This window comes from Cardiocondyla obscurior, linkage group LG01, assembly GCF_019399895.1.
Source record: "Cardiocondyla obscurior isolate alpha-2009 linkage group LG01, Cobs3.1, whole genome shotgun sequence".
Classification (NCBI taxonomy): Eukaryota; Metazoa; Arthropoda; class Insecta; order Hymenoptera; family Formicidae; genus Cardiocondyla; species Cardiocondyla obscurior.
In genome coordinates, this window is record NC_091864.1 from 10,964,896 (window position 1) to 10,977,778 (window position 12,883).

The window sequence follows — 12,883 nt, forward strand, 5'->3', positions numbered from 1 at the left end:
TCGTCAATGTGTGCTTTCCAGAAATTAACAATAAAAATCACAAATTACAGAGTTTATAAATTTAATTTTGTAATCATTATTATAAGTAATTAAATATTCATTATTAATTTAATCTCGATCATTAATTCCTGACAATGTCTTTAAGAAATAATGACAAAAATATTTTGTATAGTGTATCTCGTAACGTTCAATATCACATAAATTTCATACTTTCGCAATAAACGTATTTAGGTGCTCACGACTCGGACGATTAAAAAATTTTCAGAATATGCTTTATCAAAACTGTGTAATCTTCTTACCAGGTCTAAGTTGACCTTCTACGTCTGCCGTGCTACCCTTTTTCACCTTCTCGATCAGAGCGCCCATGGAACCATCTTCCAATAGTTTACCACCGACAACTTTCAATCCGAGTATACTACTACAGCTTCCGGAGCCGGCTGATTTTCGCAAAACCATGTGGCCGATAATCTTCTGACCGTCCTCGCTCACTTGCCAAGATAATGGATGCTACGCAGCGTGGACAGTATTTCTTTTACTGATAATGGCGCCACGTGCATTTATAAATCGCTAACAATACGAAATATACGTCCGAATTCTGAATTTTATAATAAAAAAAATACTGAGGAATATTTTATGCGACATTAATTAATAACGCAATTAATTTGTGAGAAAAATTAATCACAAGTTGTTCAAGAAAAAATTCGTTTATATAATACTCGTATAATTATGTTGGCATTTCCAGTATTCTGACGTATTTCCATTATTGATTTCATTTATCAATTAAAACAAGACTAACAGAAACCAATTGCAACACACACAAATTTACAAATGCGGAGAAATGTCTCGTGTCTTTCAACAATACATTTCTCCTGCGTAAACTATTTCAGCACAAAATATGTCATAAGATAAAATGTATAATTTTCAAATTAGCATAAGTATTGAAAGGATACACGCGAATAAATTGTGTGAATATAAGAAAAACAAGGAACAACGTAATTAATTAAAAAACGCACGCGTAAAAATTATTCTAATTAATTCGAAAGAAAATGTTCCATACAAAATACATAAATGTATACGACGCTTATATATTTCACAAAGCCTCTCGGTATCCTTTCAAAAAAAGAAAAAAAAAAATTACAGCTTTCAGCAGTCTAAATATAACGGACTTACAAAATTTACAGAACAACTATTTTAATACGTCTAAAAGCGAGTAATGCTTCATGCGTTACATGCGTAATTGGCAAATATTACAATATGCACTGTAAGTATAATACATTCAATATTGCATGCGTCCCGCACCTGTGAGATTTTTATTATCCAAAGACCTTCGGCAATTATAGTAAAATAATACATTGAAATATGTATATGCACATGTATCGCAGCCATGCAAAAATACTGCGTGATCGGTAAAATGCGTAATAATACGTAAAAATTCTGAGCGTGATGTATATTTATCTGAAAATCAGGTAAATATCTATTTTAGGGAAAAAAAATCGCCGCATTTAAATTTTAATCCTAACAAATGTTGAACTTTTCAACATTAAATGCGGTTTCGCGAATAAATCGATAAAAAATATTGAGAAATTCAATTAAAATTTTTATCTGTAAAATTATTATTATTTACAACTTTTTATTATAGCAGGTTTAATAATAGTAATAATCACTAATTATTATATAAGTATATGAGCTGGTATGTTAGATAAATTTTATTATAGTATATGTATAATACTACGTAGTCAATCACAGTAGGTATATTATCATAAAGTCACGAATTTCTATGGATTTAAGCCCGATTTCACTGATATTTTATAAAACTAATGTACTTTTGACATCAGTTTTATCTTTGATAGTTGCAACGCTGGAAGTTAACCAACTGATTAAATTAACTCGCGTTGGTGATACTAGGCCTTAGTTGTATTTATATAATTTATTTCTACTTTTACGCCAATAAAATATTAAAAATAATTTTTGTTACTAATAAAAAAATGTTAAAATTTCAATAATATCTCAATGTAAGTTAAAAGTCCGAATTTCTGGTTAGGTATATTTGAACTGCAGAACTGGCATAGAATTGATGAATATGCCAGACGTACGGTATAAAATAGTACTTTTACTTATTTGTGATAAAATAACAGCATAAACCTCTTTCATTTATACACCAGCTAACGGCTCAGAATCGAAATAATTGAAAAGATATTAAAAAATCCTTTATTTAGAACTCATCGATGATAACTAACGAGGTCGTCAAGCCTCATCAGTTACGGTATCCTTTGGCCGCAATCCAATTTGATTAATTATGAAACAGATACACTTTTCTTTCGAGAACTGGCAACTTTGCCAAACCTTTAATTGGATCGTTTCGGACTAGTAATTTGTCTCGTGAACAAATCGTATAAAAATTTCTAAATTACTAAGATACACAGTTAACGAAAGGGTAACGTCGCAAAGTACTTTCATCGGGTAAAAACTACGTCTGCCAGAACGCAATACGATCATCGATCGAACGCATTCGTGCAAATTAATTCTTGTATCGCCAAGTCCCGTATTTCTTTTAATGTGTTCGGCAAAATCAGTGGAAATCAATTGCATTCAACGGTGTTTAGTTTTCTTGTTTTTACCTTCATGCATCGCAATCAGTTTCCACTTTTAGTCCCGAGAAAATAGAAGCAAGCTTCAAGTTACGTGACTGGTTTGGAAAACAGGAGTGAAAAAGATTGATCCCGATCGAGTTGCTTGAAGAGATACGTAAGTCGTTGCCAGATAAATTACCCGATTGCCGACCGTTTACCTGGGAAATTTAATCTTGCTTATTTGCTTCGTATAATTGGACCGCGACCCTCGCAGCCTATCTCCGCAACCTTCTTTGTTTATACCGAATAATGTGCTGTGCACGCAATATTTCAACCATTCAAATATAAACGCTCGAATCAACATTTGTCGAAATTGCAGTCATAAACTTTACTTTCCAAATAATGTGCAATTAGCTAACCTTGAATTCTCATGCAACCTTTTTAACGTTTCACAATGCAATAAAAAAATAAAAATTTTTATTTATCTATATTTTTTATAACTTTAAAAAGAAAAAGGTAGTACGTAACTTAAAACACTGTTTCCCCTTCTCTTAATATTTTTAATTGTAAATTAAATGCAATGTTTTATACGTTTTGCATTATATCAAGAAGTTTATCAAAATGTGATAGAACAACCGCACTGTAACTGAAAAATGGTTTAAAAGAGAAATAAATATCAAAAATTATATTCATTAATTTAACCTACATAAACCTGCTTTTCGTTACTATTAGATTGATGTCAATGTAAAATAAAGAAAACTTACGCTAGATTTTAAGCAAAAAAGATATAGAATCGAAAGAAGCGTGTCGTGAGAGAATTATATGCAAAAGACGACTTTCTACTTGAAGCTGTTGAATTCACGGAGTACCGTAACAATGAGTAAAACATTACTGTATACTATTTATTACAAATTCTATGTATGTTTGTAATAGCTAACCAACAACGTTTGAGGTATTAATAATTGAAGTTAACTTAAAAGTTGAAAATCAGCAATATTCCGTGATTTCAGTTACAAAAATCCGAAATAAATATAAATTGTATAAGAATGCTGCAAGTTGTACAAAAAAGCTGATATAAATTGTTTAAAACAAACCTCGATAAAAAAACACAAACACAAGCACACAAGCTTTTAAGCACGAAATTTAGGGTTAATCGAGCAAAAGAGGTTCTCTCTCTTGTGAGCCTAAATAGAAAAAAAAAATAAATAAATGTTAAAACAAATCGTAATTACGGCGTGTTTAATATCTGTCTCTCTCTCTCTCACTCTCTCTCTCTGTCTGTTTGTCTGTCTGTCAAATATATCTATTTTTCAAATTTTAACACAATCGATTGTGCAATTCTATATTCCCTCAAACATCGGCTTTCTTGGCACATAATACACATTATAAATCGAAAGTAACTAATAATAAGTGCTGCACGTTAATTACATCAATTAGCAAGCCACGTTTTAAACACCATTTCGCTACACTAACGAAACTACGAGCGAGAAGGAAATAATCATAATTCCACTTTGGACGACGTACTCTATTTCAGATGTACCTAATCGGTCACGATCGTACAATAAAAATTGTTCCTGAAAAAAACCCCTTTTACTCGATCTACCGGCGAATTGTTCTTAAACTCTTGTTTATCTTCACGCGTGTGTGGGACTTCGCCGTCTACTTCACCGACCAACAGATCAACTCTGATCTACTACTCGCTACAACTCAAGAAGCGTTTTCTAGCATTGTAATCTTATTTATTCAATTTTTTTTCTTTTTTTTTCTTTGCTTGTTTATTTCGAGTCGGTTAACATTACTCGCTCGTAACCTGACTCCGTACCTTGGGCAGATCGCCCCTGTTGCTGTCTTCACTGCTTGTAAAAGTGCTAGAAGTGTCTATCCCGGAGTCTTTGGTCGCACTGTCTTGGCTACCCTGCCGATCGGCTTCCCAGGACCATTCATCCTCTTGAGGGTCGCCGACATTGGTCCCACCATCAAAACGGACTGTTTTTTTCTCCCTTCTCTCCGTAAACCTAATGGACACGCCACATACACACAGAAACACAAAAGTGTGTGTGTTGCGATCATAATTTTGCGGTTCCGTCTCATCTTTAAGGGGTCGGGCTCAACGACACAGTTAATAAAACAACCGAAACATACGACATTGGCATAATTAAATATTTCATTACAAAAAACAAAATGACAAATTTTTAACGCGTCTTTGACAAAATTTTGATTCAATGTACGTACAAAAAATATTTTAGCCAGACGATCAATTTTATTAAAGAAATTTAATTAATATACTTCCTTAAAATGAAACGATAAGAATTCCCGATCGTAAACAGTAATAATTATCGCTTTGCTCAAAGTGTACAAGTAATAATTATAATAAATATATTTTTCGTAATACAGTAAACTAAAAAGCAATATTAAAGTTAAACTTTTGCAATAAGGGAATTTTTGCAACGAGATTAGTCCACACAAACATTATCTTTTTTATTCTCGCTATCGGTGACACGTTTATTGCATTAACCTGCCAAAAAGTGAGACTTGAGAAAAAAACATTAAAAACGAGCGACGCGCACGATCGACAGGGTCCGTGAAACGCACCTCCTACTGTCGGTGCGCCAATCGCCGCCACATCTTCGGAAGCTCCGTCTGACGAGTGTGCTTTCTTCTTTTCGCGGCTCTCGCGAGGGATGATGACCGTTATGGTCCACGGCCGTCATGTCGACTTCCGATACATGATGCCCATTGTGGGATCTGTTGTGCCTACACCCACCACTGGACATCGATTTTGGTCCTCCAGCGTGTGGATAGTACCCCTTCCCTACAGTAGATCCAAAACGTTTCATGTCTATTTTTTTTTTCTTTTCTTCTTTTTTTTCTCTTTTTGCGCACTCTCGAATGCGTAAATTTTTTAATTTTTTCCCCTTTTTTTTATCGCATCTTAATTCTAGTTATAATTTTCTCTCCCGCCGCGCTTTTCTGGAGAGAGGAGAAAAAGTCTTTTCACGATTTTTCTTCCAGTTATTCTCCAATCTTACACAGAGTGTCATCTCTTTAGCGGTCGCGTTGATCTACGCACCGAATGCGAAAGCGTTATCATGTCCCAAAGATTATCCTGTCATTATCTCAAGTCAAGTGCACCTCTTTGCGGTACCTTGCATTCCTACCTTGTTCGGTGTATTTCTCTTTCTTTGACTCAAGTGTCAGATACATGTGTGCGTTTATGTGCGGCAATATACTTACTTAACGGAAACGAGATAAGGCAGCGGTGCAAGCTTGCCCGCGATAAATATGTGACAAACGACGTCTGAGAAGCGTTAAGTAGAACCGTACGTCTGAATTTGCCTACGAATGATACGTGATTGACAAAAAACGCTCAAATATACGACTATATGCTGAAATTTGTGCAGGGAACGTGTGGCTGTGTGTGTACGTGTGCGCGTACGTGCATAACGGTAAATTACAGTATTTTCTTTTAGAAATAACAATCTAATAAACTTCTGTTCAAAACTCTCTATTTCTTGAAACAAAACGATTAGAATAATGGACACAATAAACTTTTATCGTTGCATAAAAAAAAACTTAGAGCAAGACACAGAATACGTGAAAAATTATTAAAAAAATGAGATACACAAATTTGGCCTCCGCAAGGTTGTATTCAAAAATAAAATCGATATTTGTAATATCAATTGTGTCATTAATATATGGATAAAGAACAATGTTTAATAATATTAATACTTTAATTTTTTATTAAAATTAAAATTTTCAAGGCTTTTAAAATCTAAATGCTTGCGGTACGGATGCCAAAGATACTCTAAACGATGGTTCAAAAGCACGATACAAGGAAAGTAAGACACATAAAATTACAAAAAACATAATTTGGATGCTGTAGCGTCATTATTTCGATGAACGGAAAATACCTACGAGGTCTATGCATCGAAATAAATATCCGGTCATTACTTTTATTATTCGGTCGAGGTGAGAGCTATGTCTAATGAAAATTTTAACGAATATACAAAACTAACGATCGGATACATCGGAAGCTGTTCTCAGTACGCGAGTATCCGGACAACGTGTAGGTAGATGTGAGCGGATGGAAGATATCAAGATGTGAAAATATTTGTGGAAGTTGAATGTGTCCGCGTATATATTGTTAAGTGAAATGTAGATTAAAATATACCTGTGCACGGTTCATAGCCGTCCAAAGTAGAACAAATAAAGTCTATTACAATTCTCTGCCGATCGGTCGCACTACACGACGTGCTAATCACCGGCAATGGTTCCTCTTTTATGAAAAAACTTGGCAGGTTTACTCTGCTACATGTATCCACATGTTATGTTTATGGCTAACATAAAAGCCCAACCGCGATTGTGTCCCCGAGAACACGGTAAGGTAATTATCTTCGTAAAGTGTGAGACAAGAAATATAAAAGGGACCCAAAGACAATTGAGTATAAAATAAAGTATGACATGTTCCCAATAAAGCTTTATCCTGAAGTTGAATTAGCGAAACATGTCGTTTAAAAGAAGTTACCAAATCCCATGCAAAGAATGCAAAAAAAATAATAAAGAATAAAGTAAAAAATAATGTACGTGTAATCGAAAGCTACGAGATAAACCAGATAAGCCAAAAGGAGAAACAGCTTATCAATTCCTACTCGATACGCATGACCGTTCGGCAGATACGTACACACACATGCACACGCATACGCACAGATATACATATTATATATATATATATACATATACACATATATATGTATACATATTAATGCAGATGTCAGTATACATACAATTAGATATATATGTGTAGCGATTAGTATATAGCGAAAGATGATTTGCTTTGTATTTTTATGTAATAAAATTATTAAGTACCGCGGAGAATTGACGATTCGTTCTGTCTGCCACCTTCTCCCGCGTACCCCTGGAAGTCACCACTAGTGGCGGCGGCTTTTGCCCTAAAAGCCGATCTTTTTTCAACTATATGTAATGTACTACTTGACTTAGGCTAATCAGCACAAAATGGTACGCTCGACCGCTGCGATTTACCTTCATCAGAAATAAAAAAATGTGCCGTGTTTGTATGTGCACATACACGCGCGTGCACACACACGCACACACGCACGCACGTACGCACACAGCATAAGTAGTCAAGCACCGAAAATTATTATTTAAATTTTATAACAGAAAGTGCCTCCAGTTTTGCGCGAATAATTAATTAAAATTACCGCGCGAGTATCCACGAGTGTCACGAGTGACTTGCGAATAATGTAACTGTGAATCTGAATGCTGAGAGGAGGAACAGATCCCGAATGGACATCGGGCATTGGCAAAGCAACGTTTAAATAATTTTTTTTCTTAATTATATTAAAATAACAATTTTTTTTTTTTAACTAATAATTATTATTTAATGCATATTTCTCGTTGTAGTTTTTACCTTATGTTACAAAATATCATCGTACCATGGTATCATCGTTGCCCAACTCCGCCCGCATCGCATCTAACGTAAGTGATTTTTCTTTATAAAGGCAACGAATCCACAATAATAAAAATAATATAAAAAATTTATTCTCACAATAAAAATTTAACTTGCACAAAAACGTAATAATTATCATAACTCATAATTTAATAATAATTAAACTGACGTTTAATCTGACGGTATAAAATGAGCTAACCGAAAGAATAAATCAGCATCGCGAAAAAACTACAATAATGAATTCAATTCGAGGATAACACCAATTTTTTTAGATACTATAGAACAAACCTTGCTTCGTGCGCGATGTTTTTCAAGAGATCTCAATTGCAAATTGAACCGATATTGAACCTCAAAACCTTCTTCCTCCTGACAACTAAAGTTTATTCTCGTTTGGCACGAAGCGAGTCAAGCGTAAGAACCAATCAGCGTCGCGGAAAAGAGGCAACTATATTTCGAGATAAGAGGCAACAATAAAAGCGATTCTATTTTTGCGACCAATTTTTTTAAATAAAAGAGAAAAATATCAGTGCAAAATTTCACACTTGTCGTTTAAACATAAGACACGAACAGACAGAAAACTGAATGATAGACACGACAGTATGTAAGTACATACTACGAGGTGTCAAACTGTCTACTGTCTGTGAATAAAAAAAAATTTTTTTAAGTGTGAAAGCGTGTTCATTCAACGACTCTCAGTTTATATGTCGCGAACGACATGTGAACACTTTACAGTCATGCCATGAGAATATCACAAAATGATTCTTTGACCTTAATCAACGTTACGCAAAGTCGTACATAATTTTTTCGCTGAAAGAAATGGCATCATTAATTTTGTCATGATTAAATGTAAAAACTCGAAAAACAATATTTTCAGAAAAGACTATAAAAGGGTCATCGAGGAAAAAATCTTGCCGCCAAGTATATGTATATACATATATGAATATTATACATATGTCTGTCAATACGTAGGCGTAGTACGATAAAAAATAAAAGGCAGAGATTCGCGGTTCGTAAAACTAACAAATTGGTAATACGAATGCCAGGAGAAAGCATTCTTATATCATTCCGCGACATCTATGTGCCCATATTCCGCACGGCAGTGTGCATTTGATATCCGTGTTTCAATGCGATCTCGGCATTACGACATAACGAGGGACGATAAAAGCGAGAGTGCCGCTTCATTGACACCCGAAGAAGCGTAACAATGGACATCTGTTCGGTTACGAAAATTTTACCTTTAGTGTTTCAGAAACATAAATTTAATTTTAGCTATCACAAGTCGTAATCGAGGGACAATGGGGTAAAGTAAAAACGCGGAGATTTTTTACGTCATGCGTTTTCTCACGGCATCGAAAAGATGTCGATCTCGAGCGATCGCCGATGGACGTTTAAGTGTGCATTTAATTAAAGTAGGCGGAATAGTCACGCATCCGCGGGTACTTGGCGACGCGAACGTCGCATTTTCCACCCGGCGGGATGCTAAGTATAAGTAATAAATAGAAGAAGTGTTTGCGCCAGAACACGCGAATGTTGCGGTCGGCGGAAAGAGGGGTCCGCGGCACCTCACGCGTCGGGGAAAAGTGCAGAGAATCTTAATTTAAAAGTTAAATGACACCGCCTCATCGCGTATAAATCACTCCAAGATTTTACCACTCCATTCCCGACGCCCGCCTATCGCCCACTTTCACGCCCGTCGTCATCAGCGGTATCTCGTTTGCGTTCCTATTTCTCGTGAAAAAAAATTTCGCTGAGCTGCGAAGCATGGGTAAAAACCGCGCCGACGAAGACTTATTACTGAGATAACGAAATTGGGTAAACTCGAAATCCCGAGCACCTACTACCGCTCGCTATCTCGCCAGTGGCATGAGGCGTGATCGATAACGGCGAAAGCGAGACTTTTAGATATAACGGCGTTTAAGCGTATTACTGTCGCATCGAATCGCGCTATCGCTAGGTGCCGGAAGTGAAATTTGCTCTGGGAGTTATAATTTTACGCGCTGCAGATACGCGACCACTAAAATTCAGCTAGACATTTTTATTAGCGTTGATTCGGAGAGTTGAACGTAGCAAAAAAAATATCAATGATCGAGAAAAGGTTATTTGGAAATTTAGAGTTTAGACGACCACATTAATCGTACGAAAAACGTTTTGACCAGCATTAAATCTATCTTCCTTCCTTCCTTCCCTTATCTCTGTTCAGACAAAGACTCACCGAAAGCCTCGTCTTAGGTCCAGATTCTCCGCAGACAGTAGCGCATGTCCCTATTAAAAGGAGCAATCGTCCGGCTAACATACGAGCACACGTAACTTACCGCACTTCTACAAACTAATTTTCTATTCACTAATTGTATTGTGCATCTACAAATGGGAGCAACAACACCATCGTCGGACAAACCCGTCACTTCCCTCGCACGTCATATGCATTTCAAGCGACTTTCGCATATGATTACTCGTTGTTACTTAGCCTTTATTTATAATTGCATTGCTATACGCAATTATTTCCTTTCTGTGCCTCAAACTTTTTCAATAAAGTTTATTCAATCAGATGAGACCTACATTTCATCGCGAATGTTTGTTAAAACGTTAACGATTTCCTACAATGATCAATAGTAATTTTCTTCTAATTTTATCGCAGTTAACAACGCAAATAGACAATTGGTTAATTAAAATTAAACGTGCGAAATCGGCTGTCAATCTCGCCACCGAGCGTGTAATCGACCATCCAATGCACTGCTTTTCTTTTACTTTGAGATTTATGCAGATAATATTTAACAAAAATTAATATAGATATCAGATTTCTCTTATGTATTTCAGCAGAGTTTACCGTGCGTCGTTCGGAAAAAAAAAAGAAGACTATCGGTTCGCACTATTGCTATTATTGGCATTTTTATTGAAGGTAGGCCGACAAACCGTGCGTCACAACGGCATGGCGTAACGACAATGCGTGTCTCTGATACACATAGTTTGCAGTCATCAGTTTTTGCGGAGTAGCTACCACTTGATTCCAGCCTCCATGTTTATCCCAAACTATCGCGTAGCGATCGAGAGAAAATATCATGTATACACAGGCAGCCGGTCTACTGTCTTCTCCGACATAAATAAACACGAACGAACAGATATTGTAGAGGGTGGGTTGGAGGATGAGGACAGGATCAAAGCCGTACTCCGCAAAATCTACCGGAGATTGCTTTAACTATTTGCATCGTTGGATATGCGGTAGGCGCGTGTATGCGTGTGCACTCTGCGCCTACATGTTTGCGCATTTACATAAATCCATAACTACCTGTATAAATAAATGGATGCACCACCGGTAACATTTCACTTCGAGATCACTTTTCACGGAAAAGCAATTTTATTTATTTTTCACACTGGCGTTACGACCTTTGCTCTTTTCTTATTGTTAGTTCCACTCCTCAGACATATCCATCGAACATTTTTTTTCCATAAATTGATTCAATTAAAAGGTACGTTTTAAATAACACGTAACAATGTTGCTATTGTGCGAGAATAAGACGCGGGATTGTCTCGTTAAATCAGCTAATTATTTTTTTTCGCGACGGACTCGGTAATGCACTTGAATTTTTAAGAAAGAGCTAATTTTAACGTGCGCATTGCAGATTTGTAAATGAACAAGGACTCTACGTAATGGAAAAGAGAACAAAGATAGATTAATATGGCGCCAAAGTCATGTTCGTTCGACCATCAAATTGCAATGCCTTTGGATTAAATTTATATTAAACCGTGTACTTTCCATCTCTCTGTTTTTCTCGAGAAAATTCGATCTTGTTATGCCGCGTGAGCACGTGACAACAAAAAAAATAAAAAAATAAAAATTGCGGTGCATAAAACGCTACTGCGAACGCTAATATAATATAATTACGGTTATCGCGAGTACAGTACTTTCTCGTTTGTCACGCGGGCGATCAATCATGGAAAATGGTCGGTGCACGTTGCGTGGACAAATTAGCCGGTGAACTCCCATCGGAACCGCTGTAATACACGGGAGAAAGAAAGGAGAGAGAAAAAATGTAACGCACACGAGCGATTTTGTTGGTCGATTTGAAAAGCGCGATCGTGCGGTACGCGACTCTTTCATTGTTTAGAGATAGGGAAAATGTCAAAGTTTCTGCAGCCTCCGTTCATAAGTAACAAACTGCGCGAAAGGGTAGCAAGGAGTGTGGGTTCGCGTAATCTTCATTACATCATTATGCTTCTAATAATATTTCGCAATCCCGTTTCACCAACTACGTTTATTATTCCTCCATTTTTTGAAAATAGAATAAAATGCGTTATTGCAGAGCGCTCAATGTTGCATGGAAATTCATTTAAAAAACAAAGCTGTGTGTTTAATCTTTTTACACGCTGTACGCGTTTTCGAACGTAGAAGATTATCTTTCAGTGAAGATAAGTAATAAATCAGTTCGGGCTAACGAGACGAAGGGTCAGAAGTGCACTCGTAAATTCAAGAGGGAGAAAGAGAGAGAAAAAGACTTTTAGAGATAATCGTCGGACGATCAAGGAGAGCACTAGAGACTTTGGGCCAACGGATCTTTTTCCTGACCAAGTCCTGGCCGATCAGAGGTCGAAGACTAGTCAGACACGAAGAAGGGGCAGATGTTTGAATTCGCCCACGTGCTGGCCGCGTGACGTCACGGCCTCGTACAGCGTGTGGGTGTAACGAAGCACCAAGAAGAAGAGAAACGAAGTGGAAATAGGAAGACCGCGCTGAAAAGAGCGGAAGGGAGGGAAAGAAGAGAAAGAGAGAAGCAAGCAGGGTGCGCGAGAGAAGGTCGAAAGGATGGGTGAGAGTGAGGGGCAGGAGGATGCGAAGGATCAATGCAACGGC

General features: G+C 36.6%; 1 protein-coding gene across 5 annotated transcripts in view; it reads right to left on the reverse strand.

Moving 5' to 3' along the window:
* Window positions 1-12,883, reverse strand: part of Rim (Rab3 interacting molecule) — a 54,420-nt gene that overhangs the window by 26,034 nt on the left and 15,503 nt on the right. For all 5 annotated transcript variants that reach the window (XM_070659408.1, XM_070659443.1, XM_070659434.1 and 2 more), the window contains exons 6-8: window positions 5,163-5,382; window positions 4,393-4,585; window positions 300-507 (exon numbers count right to left, since the gene is read on the reverse strand). In XM_070659408.1, coding sequence (XP_070515509.1) covers window positions 300-507; window positions 4,393-4,585; window positions 5,163-5,382 — 621 coding nt within the window. The remainder of the gene's footprint in view (window positions 1-299; window positions 508-4,392; window positions 4,586-5,162; window positions 5,383-12,883) is intronic.